The 20,261-nt window shown below is 39.9% G+C and overlaps 1 protein-coding gene across 6 annotated transcripts in view; it reads right to left on the reverse strand.

Annotated features, from left to right (window-relative positions):
* LOC126481645 (glycerol kinase-like) overlaps window positions 1-20,261 on the reverse strand; it is a 177,250-nt gene that overhangs the window by 109,258 nt on the left and 47,731 nt on the right. For all 6 annotated transcript variants that reach the window (XM_050105554.1, XM_050105552.1, XM_050105553.1 and 3 more), the window contains exon 2: window positions 19,679-19,755. In XM_050105554.1, coding sequence (XP_049961511.1) covers window positions 19,679-19,750 — 72 coding nt within the window. In that variant the 5' untranslated portion in view covers window positions 19,751-19,755. The remainder of the gene's footprint in view (window positions 1-19,678; window positions 19,756-20,261) is intronic.

The following is a 20,261-nucleotide window of genomic DNA, read 5'->3' on the forward strand; positions in this document are numbered from 1 at the left end:
TTGCCTGCTTCATTTACTGCATTTTTATATTTTCTCCTTTCATCAATTAAATTCAATATTTCTTCTGTTACCCAAGGATTTCTATTAGCCCTCGCCTTTTTACCTACTTGATCGTCTGCTGGCTTCACTGCTTCATCTCTCAGAGCTACCCAATCTTCTTCTACTGTATTTCTTTCCCCCATTCCTGTCAATTGTTCCCTTATGCTCTCCCTGAAACTCTGTACAACCTCTGGTTCTTTCAGTTTATCCAGGTCCCATCTCCTTAGATTCCCACCTTTTTGCAGTTTCTTCAGTTTCAATCTGCAGTTCATAACCAATAGATTGTGGTCAGAATCCACATCTGCCCTGGAAATATCTTACAATTTAAAACCTGGTTCCTAAATCTCTGTCTTACCATTATATAATCTATCTGATACCTTTTAGTATCTCCAGGATTCTTCCAGGTATACAACCTTCTTTTATGATTCTTGAACCAAGTGTTATCTATGATTAAGTTATGCTCTGTGCAAAATTCTACAAGGCGGCTTCCTCTTTCATTTCTTCCCCCCAATCCATATTCACCTACTATGTTTCCTTCTCTCCCTTTTCCTACTGACGAATTCCAGTCACCCATGACTATTAAACTTTCGTCTCCCTTCACTACCTGAATAATTTCTTTTATCTCATCATACATTTCATCTATTTCTTCATCATCTGCAGAGCTAGTTGGCATATAAACTTGTACTACTGTAGTAGGCATGGGCTTTGTGTCTATCTTGGCCACAATAATGCGTTCACTATGCTGTTTGTAGTAGCTAACCCACACTCCTATTTTTTTATTCATTATTAAACCTACTCCTGCATTACCCCAATTAATTTTGTATTTATAACCCTGTAATCACCTGACCAAAAGTCTTGTTCCTCCTGCCACCGAACTTCACTAATTCCCACTATATCTAACTTTAACCTATCCATTTCCCTTTTTAAATTTTCTAACCTACCTGCCCGATTAAGGGATCTGACATTCCACGCTCTGATCCGTAGAACGCCAGTTTTCTTTCTCCTGATAACGACGTCCTCTTGAGTAGTCCCCGCCCGGAGATCCGAATGGGGGACTATTTTACCTCCGGAATATTTTACCCAAGAGGACGCCATCATCATTTAATCATACAGTAAAGCTGCATGTCCTCGGGAAAAATTACTGCTGTAGTTTCCCCATGCTTTCAGCCGTTCGCAGTACCAGCACAGCAAGGCCGTTTTGGTTAATGTTACAAGGCCAGATCAGTCAATCATCCACACTATTGCCCCTGCAACTACTGAAAAGGCTGCTGCCCCTCTTCAGGAAACACATGTTTGTCTGGCCTCTCAACAGATACCCTTCCGTTGTGGTTGCACCTACGGTACGGCCATCTGTATCGCTGAGGCACGCAAGCCTCCCCACCAACGGCAAGATCCATGGTCCATGGGGGGGGGGGGGGGGGGGGGGGGGGGGGGGATTATTAGATAATGAAACAATAATGAAATAATAAAGTAATGAATAATGTTAGGGTCTTAATGGTTAGGGAGCCTGCCTCTCCAGTAGGAATACTTTTCGAGTATGCACTCCCCTAGCTAACAAGGTAAGAAATGAAAGTAAAATAATGGAGCTGACAGTCAAGACTGAGTAATGAAAAAGATAACTGCATACAAACAAATGTGGTGTAACTGTACTGATGATCTAAATTTTAAACTAGATGATCTTGGGTACTGTGTATATTGTGCAATTCATGACACTGCAGCTGGGAATGAGAGCTTAACAGAAAGAGCAATATTTTAGTGAAGTACAAGTAATATAATGCTGGACCATTGGAGCTATAGGTTACCTGAAAAATTCTGTTTGTATTCTGAGGAATTATGAGCTTGAGGTGATAATACTGGAGCAAGGAAGGGTAATTTTGCTGATTAACTGATAACTGTGGTGCTACACTGATGTGAATATTCTGACAGGTAAACTATTTGGTAACATTTTGTGAGGATTTAATTTTCTGGTTCAATGAGAGTAGTACTCAGAGTGGAGGAATAGGGCAATGATTTGGTACAACATCCATCCCTTTAATTTTGAGTTGAATAGTAATTAAGCTAGATAATGGTGACTACTCTTTTTTCATAACATAATGATTAGTAAATTTATCCATCTTAAGTTTTTGCTTCAGCAAATGAGAAGGAAACAAAAATCTTTCAAGTTTAACCAGCTTCGGCAGAGTTATGGCTTAGTTTAATGTTTAGTAGTGTAATGTGAACTTAATTTTAAAATTTTACTAGTCGACACCTTTTGTACTAAAGTCAATTTTAGTGCTAATTATTGTAATGTTATGAGAACTATGTAATTACTTACTTATGATGTAATGTATATCATTTGCCATTAGCGTTAAACATTTTTTTCTTATATTTAAGTTACAAGTAAAAGCAAGTGTACTAAAGTAGGGTATTTTGTCAGATTTTTTCATGTACTGTGGAGGAGGACAGCCACCTCCAAGGGAACTAATAGTGGTGCATGTCCTTACTGACTACCACTTGGACCTGTTGAAGGTGTGGACAACTTGGTGAGAAAATGTGTAAAAGCTCGTTGAAAAATTGAATGTGCTTGTGAAAAATACTAAACGTTGAGCAAGTGAAATTTCTGTCTATTGCAATCCACGAGGACTTATTATTTGAAGCAAGACAGGACTTGTATCAAATGATATGTATCTTTAAATGTAATCTTCGCTTACCCAAAAAGGACAGCACTTATGATTAAGATGTCTAATTATCTGTTAAAAGTATAACATGTGGATTTTTTGTGACATTCTCCAATACATTGTATGTAAATATTTTGTATGGGGATTTTTGTATGGCCACTTCACATGAGTATAAATTTGAAAAAAAAAACATACATACTGTGTAGTTTTTATAAGATTACTTACGTAATTTTTGTGTGTGTGGATTTTAAACCCAATTTCTGGGGTCACTTGTGATCACTAATTGCCCAGTTAGTTATTTGCAATATCTATCTGGTCAATCCAATGAGGGAGTGATGCGATGAAGCAAGCCAGGATAATTTTACTCCCCCTCTTGTTTTGCCATCTGCCTCCTTAAATTCATTTTTTTCACTTTTCACCAATTACCACTAACATACGTGGATATAATCTGCGTTTACATAAAAGAGAAAGGTTGGGCCTCATTTTTAAAGAATATAACTCCAGATCTAATTTTGTGCTTAGTTTTATATATGTAATTGGTTTTCTAATTTACTTCAATTATGCCTAGTTACTATCTTTTGTTACAGGGTGAAATCAGTAATTGTTTTGGAATGTAAATTCTATTGTTAACATATAAACAAATATAAATTCTGTAATAATTATAAACATTTGGGAGATGAAACAATAGCATTCTTTAAGTATTTATTTGGCTCTATTCAAAAACATGTTAGCAAAGCCCAATTTTTGGTCATGAGACAGTCAGTCTACGGTCGAGTTTCAGATGAGGAACCTGTGTTGGTTAGAATGACAACAATGCATCAACTTAACAGTGTAATAAGTGTTATACAATTAGGTTGTGTGTTAAAACAGTGACTGTGTCTGCTCCATATGTACCTTTCCATTCTTCAGAAACTGTGTACTTTGTGGTTAGGCTTTTACTGCTTGTAGATGTTCAACAGTAAACTATTGTAGCAGTATGTGGGTTTTTGGCTACTAACTATTAATGAGGATTATGGGAAGTTAGAACAACAGTGCACTGGCCATATATAACTGTGTATTATTGGGGGGTTGTAAAAAGTGAAAGTAAAAGACTGTGAAATGCAACTGTGCATCTGTCGGCTACATCATTTACAGTAGACAGTACTGCATATTCACCCCCTATTTTTTTTTTTTCAGCCAGTACCTCGACACCGAGGACAGCAAACGAAAAAACAAAGTAGGCAAACCGCCACAATTTGTCTGCCCATAATGAAAGCTGAAGCTTCCATTCAACAGAAAAACAAATTTTATAAACAACAATTATAAAATATTTAAGACTACATAAAGGTTATTGCTTTTGAACAGCCTTTTTTTAAAAATGCTTTTCAGGAGAGCATTTACTACAGAAGCAATGTCTTTTCGTTATTTCTTAGGGAGTGACTCCATATATTTTCATTAATTCATGGCAATCAACACTGTACATTCAGCTTTATGATTGCAATGTTTCTAACACCATTTTCCTATCATGATGCATTGTTTTGGACTAACAATTGGCCTTCAGAGAGAATGTCAGGACATCATTTCACATGAGTGAACAGCTGGCACAAGTAGACTACGCTGTAAACCAGTGTCTGCCTTGTGGCTTCATGATATATCACCAGGATATTATGACAGTTCACTCATGGCCTGGTGGAAACTGAAGATGACACAAGATATGGCATACACAGCCAAGACATCAGTCCGATAATTTTGCCAAGTACCTGTAATTTACTTTGATGTAGTCCACCTTATGGCAACAGAGCTTCACTCGTACCTGAGATTCTGCTTTGAAGCCTACACTTTACTGCACAAGTCACTTTAATACATTAACTGAAAACCATTCAGAGGTTTTAATTGTAGACTTGTATCACTTTTCCTTTCTACAAACTTCACTTTACACGAGTCCCATTTATCTCTCACTGAATGTTATGATGATAGTCCTAGTTAAGTTTGTCTTCCATATATACTTTCACACTGCTCTTTAAATTCTCATTTTAAAGACACATTATTATCAACTCCACACTGAATATTGGAAAATCTTAACCAAAAATCCATATTCCACAAAAATGCAATTAGGTTCAACAGCATCTACGGAAGAGTTTACTACTTTATCTTCTCAAAAGCTGTCTTTCAGTCACAGAAATTAAGATAAGATTCAACATTATACATATTCTACTACAAATACAAAAGGCATGACCAAACTACAATGGGAATATGTCATTGAGACAGACATTAAAATAGACGGTGTGGTGTAACTTAACATTTACCTACTTATTACTTATAACATGTATATGTAAACATATAGATGTCTCCAAATAGGAGGTGACATAGTATTTGCACTATGTTGTGTCAAAATGTTATTTCAAATTCGCACTAGCGGTATTGTTTGTACCTCTCCTACTTCAATACTTTTTAAATATGTGCAGATAAATGTTCACCATTGCAACAGTAATTTTACCTTTTGAACAGTGAGGAAGTATGTAGCAACCTTTGGTCATTTTTCCACCAGCCATTCTTATAACTATATTTACGTAATTAATCTTGTTCTCCTGCATGGTAATTTCAGTAATCCATATTTCTTTGACGTTCTTATATGGATATGTGTGAATATTTTACTAATGTACTGTCTTTACGGACAACCAACGCGGAGTATTCTACTTAGTATTTATGTTGTGAATGGCTCACAAATGTAGTTTCTGCAAGTATTTTATTGTCTATTACTTGTTCTATATTAAATTCATGTAAAATGCAAATGGTTGTAAACTGAGTGATGGAAAGTGAAGTGCTAGGTTTGCTTTATATTGTTAAATATTTTTACATTATGAAACCTCCTGGCAGATGAAAACTGTGTGTCAGACTGAGACTTGAACTCGGTACCTTGCCTTTCGTGGGCAAGAGCTCTACCAACTGAGCTACCCAGGCACGACTCACGCCCCATCCTCATAGCTTTACTTCTGCCAGTACCTTGTCTCCTAAGTTCCAAACTTCACAGAAGCTCTCCTACGAACCTTGCAGAACTAGTGTTCCTGGAAGAAAGGATATTGTGGAGACTTGTGGCTAAGCCAGGAAGTTTCATATCAGTGCACACTCTGCTGCAGAGTGAAAATTTCATTCTAGATTTTTACATTAGCAGGTGAAAACATATGCTGTCAATTGATATATAACTTGATACTTCAGTCATTCTCCTGTAACTCACTGTGTGTATCAGAACACTTTGGCATACATTTTCAGCTCTTATGTCACAGTTATCATTACTTTTACACCCACAGTAATGAGTATTCATATATGCCTTGCTACTCCACAGATCATTTGTCTTCATACACACTCATACATTCATACATAAGTATACCTCATATCAGTGGGGGTCCTTCCAAATGCAACATAAGACCTCATTTTTAATAGAATTTTGAAGCTAAATTAGATTATATAATTAACTGTTGTGTCATTAGGTAGGACCAGTTTAAGTAATTTCACCTTTTGAGCTCTTTAATGTAATTTTCAGCAGCTTTTCGAATAGAGCCAAATAAATACTTAAAGAATGCAATTGTTTCGTCTCCCAAATGTTTATAATTATTACAGAATTTATATTTGTTTATACGTCAACAACAGAATTTACATTACAAAACAATTACTGATTTCACCCTATAACAAAAGATAGTAACTAGGCACAATCAAAGTAAAGTAGAAAACCAATTACATACATAAAACTAAACAATAAATTAGATCTGATGTTATATTCCTTAAAAATGAGGCCCAGCCTTTCTCCTTTATGTAAATGCAGATTATATCTATGTATGTTAGTGGTAATTGGAAAAAAAAAGAAAAAAAAAGCATTCTACATCTTTATTATTCACGTCAACATATTTGCAGCCCTCTCCCACATTTATAGTGCGTAACACAGCAGTGAATAGCATAAATACTTCAGTGCATGAGAAACAGCATGCTCTAGTTGAGTTCCTAGCCACACAAGAGTTCATCCACACATGGAGCACACTCTCATTCAGCATGACAATGCCAGACCACTCACAAGTGAGGTGACATCTGCAACAATCCGCCACCTTGGGTTCACTGTGATCGATCATTGCCCACAAAGTCCCATCTTGGCCCCACCTGATTTTCATCTCTTTCCAAAAGTTAAAGAACACCTTTGAATACTTCATTCTGATAGTGAAGATGCAGTGCAAACGGAGGTGAGGTTCTGGCTTTGTCAACAAATTCAAGCATTGTACAGAGATAGTGTCAACAAACTGCTCTCTCGTTGGGAGTCATTGTTTGAGTGACTTTTGAGAAATAAATATATAACCATAAAGAGTAAGGATGTAGAATGTTAATAACAGTTTTCATGTTAAAAGTTGGAGGCCTTACTGGCAGAGTGAAAATCTCATTCTGGAATGTGAAAATTGATTTTTTATGAATACAGATTATATCTGTAATATGAATATTAATTCTGGATTGAATAATATGTCACGCATAAAATATGATGGTCATTTGAAAAGATCTGCACACTGTAAACTAGAGCTGAAGAAAACAATTTGTTTAACAAAATTCCTTTGTAGGCCTTCAATATAATCTCCATTCTTCTTTATGACAGCTTCCCAGTGTTTTGACAACTTTTGTATTCTGGATAGGGCACCTTCACTGCTGAGCTGTATCATTATTTGGGTCACATTACTGGAAGCTTCATCAATTGTCTAAAAACATTTTCCATGGAGTTGTTTCTTCAATCTGGGAAACAATTCAAAGTGTGGTGGGCTCATATCAGGACTGTACAGTGGGTGGGGAAGTAGTTTCCATTCATAATGTCGAGCATTTCTCTACATGATAGAGCAATAAGCGGTCTCACATTATCATACAAAATGAGGACACCAGGTGCAGGCATGTCAGGCTTTCTCTGCCAAACTTTTGGACACATAACTTTACAGAAACAACTTGTAGCATACACCTGTTACAAATGTCCCCTGCGTCACTCTATCTGTAGCTATGACTCCATTCATGGCATATGCAAAGATTGTCATCAGTTTCATTTTTGATAGTTTTCGGCAGAATTTTTTTAGGTATGGAGAGTCCAAGCTTTTCCGCTGTAATGACTGAGACTTCAGTTCTGGCTCAAAATATCCTATCCAGATTTCATCAAGCACAACAGTCCTTTCCAGAAACTGTTCTCCTTCTGTTCAATAAGATTAAAGAAATTTTTCTGAGATTCTTTTGCAACTTGCTTTCTGCTCTTTACTCAGATCATGCAGAACCCATCTGGAAGCAACTTTTCTCATCTTCAACTTTTCAGTTATGGTTCTGTAAACTGAAGTGACAGACATTTTGGCCTCATGTACAATTTCTTCAGATGTTTTCTGTGGATCCTCTCTCAAAATGTCATTAACAATAACCTGACAGGTGTAGTCTGTTGCAGTTTGATGGCCTTCCACTTCTTGTATTGTTCTCAGTGCTTACTCGATCTACACAGAAACAAGCAGACTACGTGATACTGTGCTACGATCTACACTATTACCTCACACCTCTCTCAAAGCATTGTAAATTGCAGTTGGGCTCTTTCCATATAGGGATTCGATTTTCAGGTAGGAATGCTGGTCACTACTTATGATCTGACAGGACTCAGTTTCAGCTTCCATTTTAAAACTCAATCATGACACAGCCATATGAACCAGCAGACACAAATATGACCATCACGCCTGAAGTCCCACTCACAACTGACATGAATTTCAACTTTGTAACGACACCGTAATGGTCAGACAAGTGCAGTGTGCAGAACTTTTGACATAACCGTTGTTGATATGTAATATTACCCAAATCTTACTACATAAGTTGCAGACAGTTGACATTTTACTGTAGGCATCCTTTGCAGAATAACTAAAAGAAATGTGGGCCATTAGTAATGGACCTATACCAATTAACTATTAACATAAGAACAAAAAATTATACAAACATATCTTGTGAATTTTTATTAAATGTTTTACTGAAATTATTTCATGTAAATTCAAGTTATGTTCAGCTGTATACTACTGTAATTAGGATAAAGGAAACTGAACAGAAATATGTCAAAGAACATAGTAATGTAAAATTTGATGTATAACCTCACCTTGAATATTATCGATAGGTTTGCATCTCTGTTGCACGGATGTACTGATCACTTGGAGGACACACAAAGTTAGTGCACATGCCAGAAAGCAGTTTTGAAGAAGGCCATTAAAAAGAGTGAGATGCAGTCAGTGTAGTCTGTGGAGTCAGAACTTTGAGGAATTAATAGTTCTACTGTAGTAAATTCAATATGAAAACAGCCATACTAAGTCAGTAAAAGATTGACCAGTGCTAAATGTGAATTTTATTTTGTGTATGAAGTTCATTTTTCATAACTACCATTTGAGTGCCATTGTGTGAAGTACTTTGGTGTGTGCTCAAGTAAAACTGTATCTAATCTATCATCTGACACAAGAATGATATTAAAGTAGATGTACTGTGAGGTTAGTGTTAGCGCAATGAGTTGTTCACGTGATATTCATTGGACTGTTGCCTGAAAACATGTGCCCCATCAATGCTCTTGGAAGAGAAGTAGATGTACTGTGAGGTCATTGCTAGCACAACGAGTTGTTCTAGTGATATTCATTGGACTGTTGCCTGGAAACACGTGTCCTGTCAATGCTCTTGGAAGAGAGCTATGGCGGTAACGTGGCTCTGTTGTTGTTCCCATGTAGTGATTTGCGAAGATGGGGGGGGGGGGGGGGGGGGGGAAATCGAGATTTGAGCAGTGATTAAGTACATCATAAAGAAAGGTACAAAAGCAAAGGACATTCATGCCGATTTCCAGAATACACTGAGGGACTCTGCTCCTTCATATTCAACTGATGCCAAGTGGACAAATGATTTTAAATTTGGTTGGGAGAGATTATATTATGATCCGTGCAGTGGTAGGCCAAGATTTGTCACTTCTCCAGAAATCAATGCGAAAGTGCACAAAATGGTCATGGAGAATTGCCGATTGAAAGTGCATGAAATTGCACATGCTTGCCAAATGTCATCTGAAAGGGTATATCACATTTTAATTGAAGAGTTAGAAATGAAAAAGTTATCTGAAAGACGGGTGCCACGACAAGACAATGCGCATCCGCACACATGTGCCGTCACCATGGCAAAATTACACGAACTAAGGTATAAATTGTTACCACACCCGCCTTATTCACTTGATATGGCACCGTCAGACTTCCATCTCTTCCCAAAACTAAAAATAAATTGTCTACATCACATGCAGTGTGCAGAGTATACACTGAAGTGATAAAAGCCATGAGATATCTCCTAAAATCATTCAGATCTCCTTTTGCCCGGCATAGTTCAGCAGCTCAACATGGCACGGACTCAACAAGATGTTGGAAGTTCCCTGCAGAAACACTGAGCCACGCTGCCTCTATAGCCATCCATAAATGTGAAAATTTGGCCGGTGCAGGATGTTATGGATGTTATCCATGAACTGACCTTTCGACCTGTTCGATGCGATTCATATCAGGCAGTCTGGGTGGCCAAACCATTTACACAAATTGTCCAGAATTTTCTTCAAACCAATTGCGAGAAATTTTGGCCCAGTAACACAACATCTTTATATGGGAACATGAAGTCCATGAACGGTTGCAAATTGTCTCCAAGTACCCAAATATAACCATTTCCAATCAATGACCAATTCATTGGACCAGAGGTCCCAGTTTATTTCATGTAAACACAGCACACACCATTATGGAGCCACAATCAGCTTGCACAGTGCCTCGTTGACAACTTGGGTCCATGGCTTCACAGAGCCAGTGCTACACTTCAACCACAGCCCATTAAAGACAAAGTTTGCTGCACTGCCCTAATGAATACATTCGTCATGTGTCCTACATTGATTTCTGTGGTTATTTCATGCAGTGTTCATTGTGTCTTAGCACTGTCGACTTAACACAAACACCACTGCTCTCAGTCTTTAAGTGAAGGCCATCAGCCACTGTATTGTCAGTGGTGAGAGGTAATGCCTGAAATTTGGTATTCTCGGCACACTCTTCACGCTGTGAATCACAGAATATTGAATTTCTTAATGACTTCCATAATGGAATGTCCCATGTGTCTAGCTCCAACTACCACTCTACGCACAAAGTCTATTAATTCCAGTCGTACAGCCATAATCACATCGGAAACATTTTCACGTGAATCACCTCAGTACAAATGACAGATCCACCATTCCATTGCCCTTGTGTACGCAATACTATCACCATATTTATACACTCCTGGAAATGGAAAAAAGAACACATTGACACCGGTGTGTCAGACCCACCATACTTGCTCCGGACACTGCGAGAGGGCTGTACAAGCAATGATCACACGCACGGCACAGCGGACACACCAGGAACCGCGGTGTTGGCCGTCGAATGGCGCTAGCTGCGCAGCATTTGTGCACCGCCGCCGTCAGTGTCAGCCAGTTTGCCGTGGCATACGGAGCTCCATCGCAGTCTTTAACACTGGTAGCATGCCGCGACAGCGTGGACGTGAACCGTATGTGCAGTTGACGGACTTTGAGCGAGGGCGTATGCGGGAGGCCGGGTGGACGTACCGCCGAATTGCTCAACACGTGGGGCGTGAGGTCTCCACAGTACATCGATGTTGTCGCCAGTGGTCGGCGGAAGGTGCACGTGCCCGTCGACCTGGGACCGGACCGCAGCGACGCACGGATGCACGCCAAGACCGTAGGATCCTACGCAGTGCCGTAGGGGACCGCACCGCCACTTCCCAGCAAATTAGGGACACTGTTGCTCCTGGGGTATCGGCGAGGACCATTCGCAACCGTCTCCATGAATCTGGGCTACGGTCCCGCACACCATTAGGCCGTCTTCCGCTCACGCCCCAACATCGTGCAGCCCGCCTCCAGTGGTGTCGCGACAGGCGTGAATGGAGGGACGAATGGAGACGTGTCGTCTTCAGCGATGAGAGTCGCTTCTGCCTTGGTGCCAATGATGGTCGTATGCGTGTTTGGCGCCGTGCAGGTGAGCGCCACAATCAGGACTGCATACGACTGAGGCACACAGGGCCAACACCCGGCATCATGGTGTGGGGAGCGATCTCCTACACTGGCCGTACACCACTGGTGATCGTCGAGGGGACACTGAATAGTGCACGGTACATCCAAACCGTCATCGAACCCATCGTTCTACCATTCCTAGACCGGCAAGGGAACTTGCTGTTCCAACAGGACAATGCACGTCCGCAAGTATCCCGTGCCACCCAACGTGCTCTAGAAGGTGTAAGTCAACTACCCTGGCCAGCAAGATCTCCGGATCTGTCCCCCATTGAGCATGTTTGGGACTGGATGAAGCGTCGTCTCACGCGGTCTGCACGTCCAGCACGAACGCTGGTCCAACTGAGGCGCCAGGTGGAAATGGCATGGCAAGCCGTTCCACAGGACTACATCCAGCATCTCTACGATCGTCTCCTTGGGAAAATAGCAGCCTGCATTGCTGCCAAAGGTGGATATACACTGTACTAGTGCCGACATTGTGCATGCTCTGTTGCCTGTGTCTATGTGCCTGTGGTTCTGTCAGTGTGATCATGTGATGTATCTGACCCCAGGAATGTGTCAATAAAGTTTCCCCTTCCTGGTACAATGAATTCACGGTGTTCTTATTTCAATTTCCAGGAGTGTATGTATGTATCGCTATCCCATGACTTTTGTCACCTCATTGTAAATGCATGTAATGGTACTTCAAGAGGATAACATGTATACAAGTACTTGATATCTGTTACATGGAGCCATATTTAAGAGCAACCACAAATCAAAATCATAATTTATTGACCATGTACACTAAAGGCCAACATTGAATTCTTGCATAGTTATATTTTTGTAATAGGGTGCAGATAATTAAGGTTTTTCTAATTTGAACAATACAAAACAAATATGTTTAGTGTTTGCTGCTGAATGAAATCTTCTCTTTTGACCCTTCCATTTTACGTAAATTTGTTTGTACACTGTGGTCGTCCCATACTGTAGTGCCTGGACACGTTTCCTGTCTGCTGGAATCATTGCCATAATATTGAGATCACACTTTGTGGCACACAGAGGGCCCATACTACGACCTGCTGTGTTTGACGAGCCTCCAGTCGCCCTAGTATTCTACCCCCCATAACGTCATCAATATGTGTTCTTTGAGCCATTTTCAACACACAGTCACCATTAGCATGTCTGCAAACGTCTGCACACTTACTCGCTGCACCGTACTCTGACACACCTCTGCATATGTGGACTGCTGCCAGCACCACTGTGCGATGACCGCAGGAGTGTTGTTTCACCATGTATCAGCATTATCCTTAAGCATGAGTGTAGTGTTAATAGTCTATTAGATTCATGCAGACAGAAAACTTTAAAAGCTGCACAGTATTTTAACTGACACAGTATTATCTTTAACACTGTATATTGATGCAAATGAGCATGGTGGTCAATGGGAGTTGGTGATGTGAACTGTTACCGCTAATTTGAGATTGTGAGATCATGTGTGTTTGTGTTTACAGAAAATATATAAGGCTGAGAGATGAACTGTGAAAGACTAGGTTTAAGTAACAATAGATATAGACAAAAGGAAATTAGATTCTGTTTGGGTTTGTGTGGCAATTTATATTGGAGATATTCCGGGGGTACCAGACGGCTATTCGTGACATCAGAGTAGGTGGGGCTCAGAGTCTGCAGAGCAGTGTGGCATGCCATGGAGCTCCATCCATGGGAAAGTTCTGTGATTGTGGGACTTGGTAATGAGGGAGACACATAGATAGTACAGAATTCCGTTTGCTCAGAGGCATCATGAGAGTCTGTTCTTGTTAGTGGTTGTAGGAAGTTATCGGTGATCATAAGTTAAACCAATTTTTAACTGGAATAATAAACCATTGTCTGCAAACCTACTAGTGTCTGTTACTGTGCAATAGTAGTCATTTCACAAGAGAAGTCTGGTGGAGTCCTAAACAAGTAAGAAGATCATAGCAGAAAGGAGAGAGCCCTCGCAACTGACAATAACAACTCATGTTTTAAGATACTATAAGAGCTTTCCAAGTTAGAGTTTATGCTTTTATCCAAAGGATCTGCATTACTTTTCAAAATTTAAGTTAACTACTACTTCTAGGCCAGTACAGTTTTCAAGTCAAAGACTTTCACAATATCATTAAACTTCCAGGTGGATGGTTTAATGGTAAGTAATGGTTAGCTGGGCGTATTGCACTACCACAAATTGTACTAAAGAAGAAGGAAATCAGATATAAAGAGTTGGTGTTCATCAACAGCCAATCTCTTATGTGTCATTATGTCTTCAGTTACTAATTGCCTATGTGTTGTAACTGCGACCGGGAAGGTTGCGGGGTAGCAATGACGGAAAGCGCGGCGGGACCCTTGGAGAGGCCCGCGAACAACAACACAACGGGAGAGGACGGACAGGACCAACAAAGGACAGAACGAATACAACAAGATCGAACAACGGAGTCACAAGGAAACAAACACATCCACTCGTACACAGAACAAGGAAGCAAGCTGTCTAACGCGAGACGAGGTGTCAACCGACGTAAGCGAGATTAGACTGGCTGGCTGAGCGAGAGGCAGGCGCTTAAGTACGCTATCGGGCGTGCTGCTATTGGCCACTGGAACCACGTGTTCCACTGTGGCGCTCTCACACTGAAAGTGGGCCAGGAGGCGCACGCCGCCACAGCTAACGGCGCGATGGTGCAGAGACCTCTATGGGTCTTCAACGTCCATGACGTCTGGCATGGATTCAAATCCGCGGCGCACAGTACCAGACTACGTATTACCTAAGTCATGGTTTTAGGCACATGGGATCATTTCAGGAGTTCACTGGTTAGTTATTGTGTACAGCAAACAGTTCTTATGTATTTAATTTTTTCATAACCAAAAGCAATTAACTGCCTTACTTTATTTTATCAAAGTAGTTTCTTCAAAAAAGTATTTATTTAAATTAATGAGAGTGATTAATTAACTCATTCATTCAAATGCATAATACTACCTAGCTGATTGAGATTTAAAGAAAATTTAATTCAGTGTCAAAGTGACTAGGAGGAAGTGAGTAAGGACTTTTACACTCAGTTTCTCGGTGGCAAGACTTATTACAACTAATGTAAGTCTGATCAGACTTTTTGCCTTGTCAATTGGGAAAACTAATTCACAAGTTGGGTCATGGTATTTTCACTCTAGATTTCGGTGATATGGAAGTGAATGGTAAGAGCCATTAGAGTGTTCTCAGCATTCATCTTTGATGGTGCACACTGTTTATCCAAAATATGTCTTACCACATTGCCAAGGACTCTGATATACCCCACCCCTCCTAAAACAAAGGTCATCTTTGGTGCTTCCCAGTAACACTCATGTTTTATTGGGTGGGTGAAAGACAAGCCCTATTCAGTGATTTTTCAGTATGCACCCAATTTTTCCTGACGTTAAGCCAGTGAACAGTATAAAGGCAGAGATTGCCACTTTTTCCACAACTTAGTCAATCTCCACAGGTTCTGCTGTAGTGGTAGGGTGCAGAATGCACCTAATCTGCCATTCTGAGTAACCATTTTTCCAGAACACAGTTCCATTCACTGTGACCCAGGATGTCGTCCACTCTTGATCTCCAGGAATAATAGACTTCCCTCTGTCTCAGTCTCCACAGTGAATCTGATGTTGGGATGTATGAAGTTTAAATGTGCAAGGAACTCATTGAGTTTTGTCTCTTCTATGAGGCCAGATCATAAAAGTGTCATGAACATAATGGAAATCCAAGTGGATTTCCATTTGGATAGCTTCAGGACTTCTTCATCAAAGTGCTCCACATACAGATTTGTAACCACAGGTGAGACTGTGGTGCCCATTACAATTTCCTCCATCTATTCATAGTATTGTATAATAAGTAGAAAATATATGGAGGCAATGATGATGTGCCTGAAAAAGTCAGTGGTCTTTGAGTCACACTTCTGACCAACGACTTCTAGCAACTCTCATAGAGACATCCTGGTGAATAGCAAAATGACATCAAACCCCACTAGGATGTCAAAGTCCTTCAGCTTAAAGTTGTAAATATTTCACAAAATCCACAGATTTGCAGACATGAAGCAAGCTTTTACCCACAAAGGGATTTATTATGCTTTTTAGATATTTTGCTAGCAAATATGTACAAGCCCTAATGATGCTGACTATGGCGCATAACTGCGCCTCCTCTTTGTGGACCTTATGAAGCTCCATAATGCCTTGGTGGTAAAGGTCCTCATTATAACAAATTCTTGATAACTCTCTCTGGTAAATCCAAGTCCTTGAGAAATGGCCTAGTCTTGTTTTCCACATTCTTGGAGAAGTCCGTATCGATCTGTCAGTAGGAGTCATAGCTAACAGACCCTCCATTTTCTCAGTGTAGCCCTTGTGCCTGAGGACACCAGGAGTTCAGTTTGTCAGCACACCTGACAATGTCGACATGCCTAATCACTGAAATATTGTGCCCGTTGGACAATAAGAACAGGCAGTCCACCCTTGGACTGTTTGATCAACATTAACTATGAGGGTGTGCTGAAAAGTGGTGCCCCCAAATATTTTATTCTGTTCTCAATATCAGTTGAGGTGTTACACATCACGCATATTACTTTGTCAAGTTTCTCACACTGCTGACCCAAGTTGCAATCCTTTGCTGGTAGAGGGCTCTGAGTTGTGGTGCATAACATAGCGGTGTGTAATGTAAAAACATTTGTGTGTGAGAAACAGCATGCTGTAATCGAGATTCTAACCACAGGAGAGTTCATCCACACAGAGGATCATCCACTTCAGCATGACAATGCCTGACCAAACATGAGTGCTGTGACATATCCAATAATCTGATGCCTTGGGTTCACTGTCATCGATCATCCTTCATACAGCCCTGACTTGGCACCACCTGATTTTCATGTGTTTCCAAAAGTTAGAGAACACCTTTGAGGACTTCACTTTGATAGCAATGAAGCGGTGCAAGAAGAGGTGAAGTTGTGGCTCCATTGGTAAAGTCCAATATTCTACTGTGATGGTATCAACAAACTGGTTTCTCACTGGAAGAAACATGTTCATCATCTGGGTGACTATGTTGAGAAATGAAGATGTGGCATGTTAATAAAGCATGTTTTATTTAAAAAGCTTTACAAGTCCTCAAGTAAAAAATTTTGAGGCATTACATTTCAGCATGCCCTTGTACTATTATCATTACATCATTATACAGATGATTATAATTAAAGTTAAACTTTCAAAACACTGTAGATATAACACTACTGCTCAGAACAATATCAAATTGCAATAGAATATTATTGGAGAAGGGGGAAAACATACGGCAGAAGAAAAAAAAAGTGTGGAAATTGATCAATAGATGGTGCTGTGTGTGTCAGAATATGTAAATGAAACATCTGTCATGTGCACAACCCAATGAAGTTGGTATAAACACACTGGGTACACGGCTTTTCCTCCTTTCGCGTCTGCAATGTTCGCCATGACTGTCTCAATACTGGATCGCACACTGCTTGTAAAGCTGTATTACAAGAGTGATGACTGTACACACGTCACTCTGCAGAAGTTACGAACACTGAAGCATTTGAAAAAAGGTGTATTACAAGAATGATGACCGTTGTACTGGTTGTTACCTATCTCGTTTCTTGATAACTGAATGATGTGGAATCTAACGCGGTATATTGTGGTAAGACCACATTCGCACCACGTGTTTGTAATTGATAATAATACGAGTAGTTCCAGCACAATTTCAGCAAGGCATATTTATTAGTAGCTGCTGAAAGATTACACACTGCAGATCTCGTTTGTCTAGAAGGTATCAGCATTCGACTTCCTTTGTCTTGAAGGTATCAGCATTCGACTTCCTTTAACATTTTCAGCCAGGATGTACGAATTCTGTCGTTTTCTTCGCAATCTCGGTGGTAGTTTATTTCGGTAACATTCTCAATAATCCCGGACGATGCCACCATATTGTACTGGTCACTTAAACACGTCCATCTCCCTCCAATACCGACAAAGAAGTGGCGGGCAAGCCAACATGTGCCCGGAAGTTGCAGACATTCCTGCATTCCAGATTCTTTGGTCTTCTGACCTTAATACTCTCCAAAGACACTTATAAATAAATATATATAAATATACAACATTTAACATCTCAAACAAATCCATTATTTATCATAAAAGAAAATATTCATAAATAAATAAATTAAACACATTGTATGGCAACATAATGAAGTTACCTTAACTCTCTACTGTGGGCATCGTACTTTTCGCATGAGATAAACTTTATCTCTGACAGTTAATTACATTACACTGTACACACGTCACTCTGCAGAAGTTATGGACACTGAAGCATTTGAAAAAAGGCTTTGGTCCAATGACTGCCGTGGGTCTGGAGAAAATGATCCGGAAATTGGAAAAGACGGGTTCTTTTGGTATGCAAGCTGGTAGAGGGAGGAAACGAATTGGTTCGATGTCAGTGGAAGCAGGGGCCACAGAAATGCAGGAGGAGACGAGTGGTGGTGTGCAAATGTGTAGTGCACGGACAATTGCCCGAACATTGGACATACCCGTGGGCACGGTGTGTAAAATCCTACAAAACATCCTTCTTTGCAACCCATTCAAAATTAACCATGTGTATGAGTCGCTTCCTGTTGACCTGCCAGCAATTTTCTTTAGAATTTCTTTATTGCACGGAAGTGGACACTGACTGGCTGTGGAAGATTTTGTGGATGGACGAAGCCCACTTCCATCAGACATAATATGTCAATACACAAAACTGTCAAATATGTATAATGAAAAATCCACACAAATCAACCAGTACCACTTCATCCTGAAAAGATCACTGTGTGGTGCGGATTTACAGCATCATTTATCATAGGGCCATATTTTTTCGAAGAGACAAGCGCTTCCGGTCCTATTACCTGTACCGTCACTGGTAATTGCTATGAGTGTTTTTCACGCAACTACATCATTCCAGCATTCCAATAGTGTGGATGTGTGGATGGGATAATTTTTATGGAAGATGGCACACCTCCACACATTGCAAAATCAGTTAAGCAGCTGTTGGAGCACCATTTTGGAAATGCTACATTTATGAACTGCCATTTCCCTACAGCCTGGCCATCCCAATCACCTGATCTTAATCCGTGTGACTTCTTGCTGTGGGGCTATCTGAAAGATGTTCCAACTGCAAACTTAGCTGCATTGCGCTACTCATTCTGAACGTGACCCCGGAAACACTTCGATCAGCTGTGGAACATGCCGTTTCTCAATTTCAACTTGTTGCAGAAAACAATGGACAGCATATCGAACATGTTTTGTGCCAGTCACATGGAAATAGATAATCCGATTTGATTTTGATTGATGCTTTTTAAGCGGTGTTTGGCCTCAGGACAATTAAAAACCGATGTGAGTGATGCTTTTTATGCAGTTCATGGCCTCAGGACAGTTAAAAACCAATTTTTCCCATCCAATGTGATATGCATTGCCGTGGTGGATGGGGTTATGTAACTAACAGTATCACACCTGTAACACATTCACACTGAGAAGTACAATTTGTTTAACGCCAAACATACACCTTAGGCATTGCTGTATGATTCACTTGTCGTTTTTAGTCGACCACTACTAAATTATGATTCTTACAGTGCCATCTATTGCTACATTTTGTAACTATTTATTTTTCTTCTGCCATATATTTCTCCCCTTCTCCGATAATATTCCATTACAATTTGACATCATTTTGACCAGTGGTGTTATTTCTACAGCAGTTTGAAAGTTTAACTTTAATTATAATCACTCTGTATTATCTGACATTGTTTCTTTTCCTTAGTAAATGTACTGAAATGACTTTCATTTACATCTTCGGCAGCAGTAAAGTGAACTGGAGTACTAAACACTTATTCTCAAGGCTTTCACTCAGATGTAAGTATTAAACAATATTACTCACCAAGAATCTTGCGCTGCTTGTTCCTTCATCAATTGCTCCAACTAAAGGACCTAATCTTCCCGTTCTACCCATACTGCCTGAAACAAAAATTGAGACTTTCATTAATGTTTATAGCCCTGCAATGCTATCTGGAAAAGAGTAATTTCAAAAACTGCAGCCTCATAAAAGTTTTAATTGGTAATTTTATTTTAGAGCAGAGCGCAAGTTATCAAGTTATTCCTTCAGTTGCAAAAAATGTGCACTATCATGCTTCTTTATTACTCTAACTTCTGAGGTTGCAGTCAATGAGGATACTAACGATTTTTTTTTAAGTTTGCCTAAAAGTCCTCTTCATGTGGTTGAGTACAAATCTCATATGCTCATTGGCTGGACTCCAACCTAACTGTGAACTAGACAGACTGTGGACCACCTTTTATGTCTGTGATTGTTTCCCAGCGCTGACAATGGTATTCAATTAAGAGTCTGCTCTCTAAGTGCTCTCTTTATTGGAACAATGTCCACCCAATACAAAAACTTATTGAAACAAATTTGCAATAGAACTTTACTGTCAGTATAGCCACTGTTATAAAAGGTAGTGCACAGC

The sequence above is a fragment of the Schistocerca serialis genome, chromosome 5, assembly GCF_023864345.2.
Source record: "Schistocerca serialis cubense isolate TAMUIC-IGC-003099 chromosome 5, iqSchSeri2.2, whole genome shotgun sequence".
Classification (NCBI taxonomy): Eukaryota; Metazoa; Arthropoda; class Insecta; order Orthoptera; family Acrididae; genus Schistocerca; species Schistocerca serialis.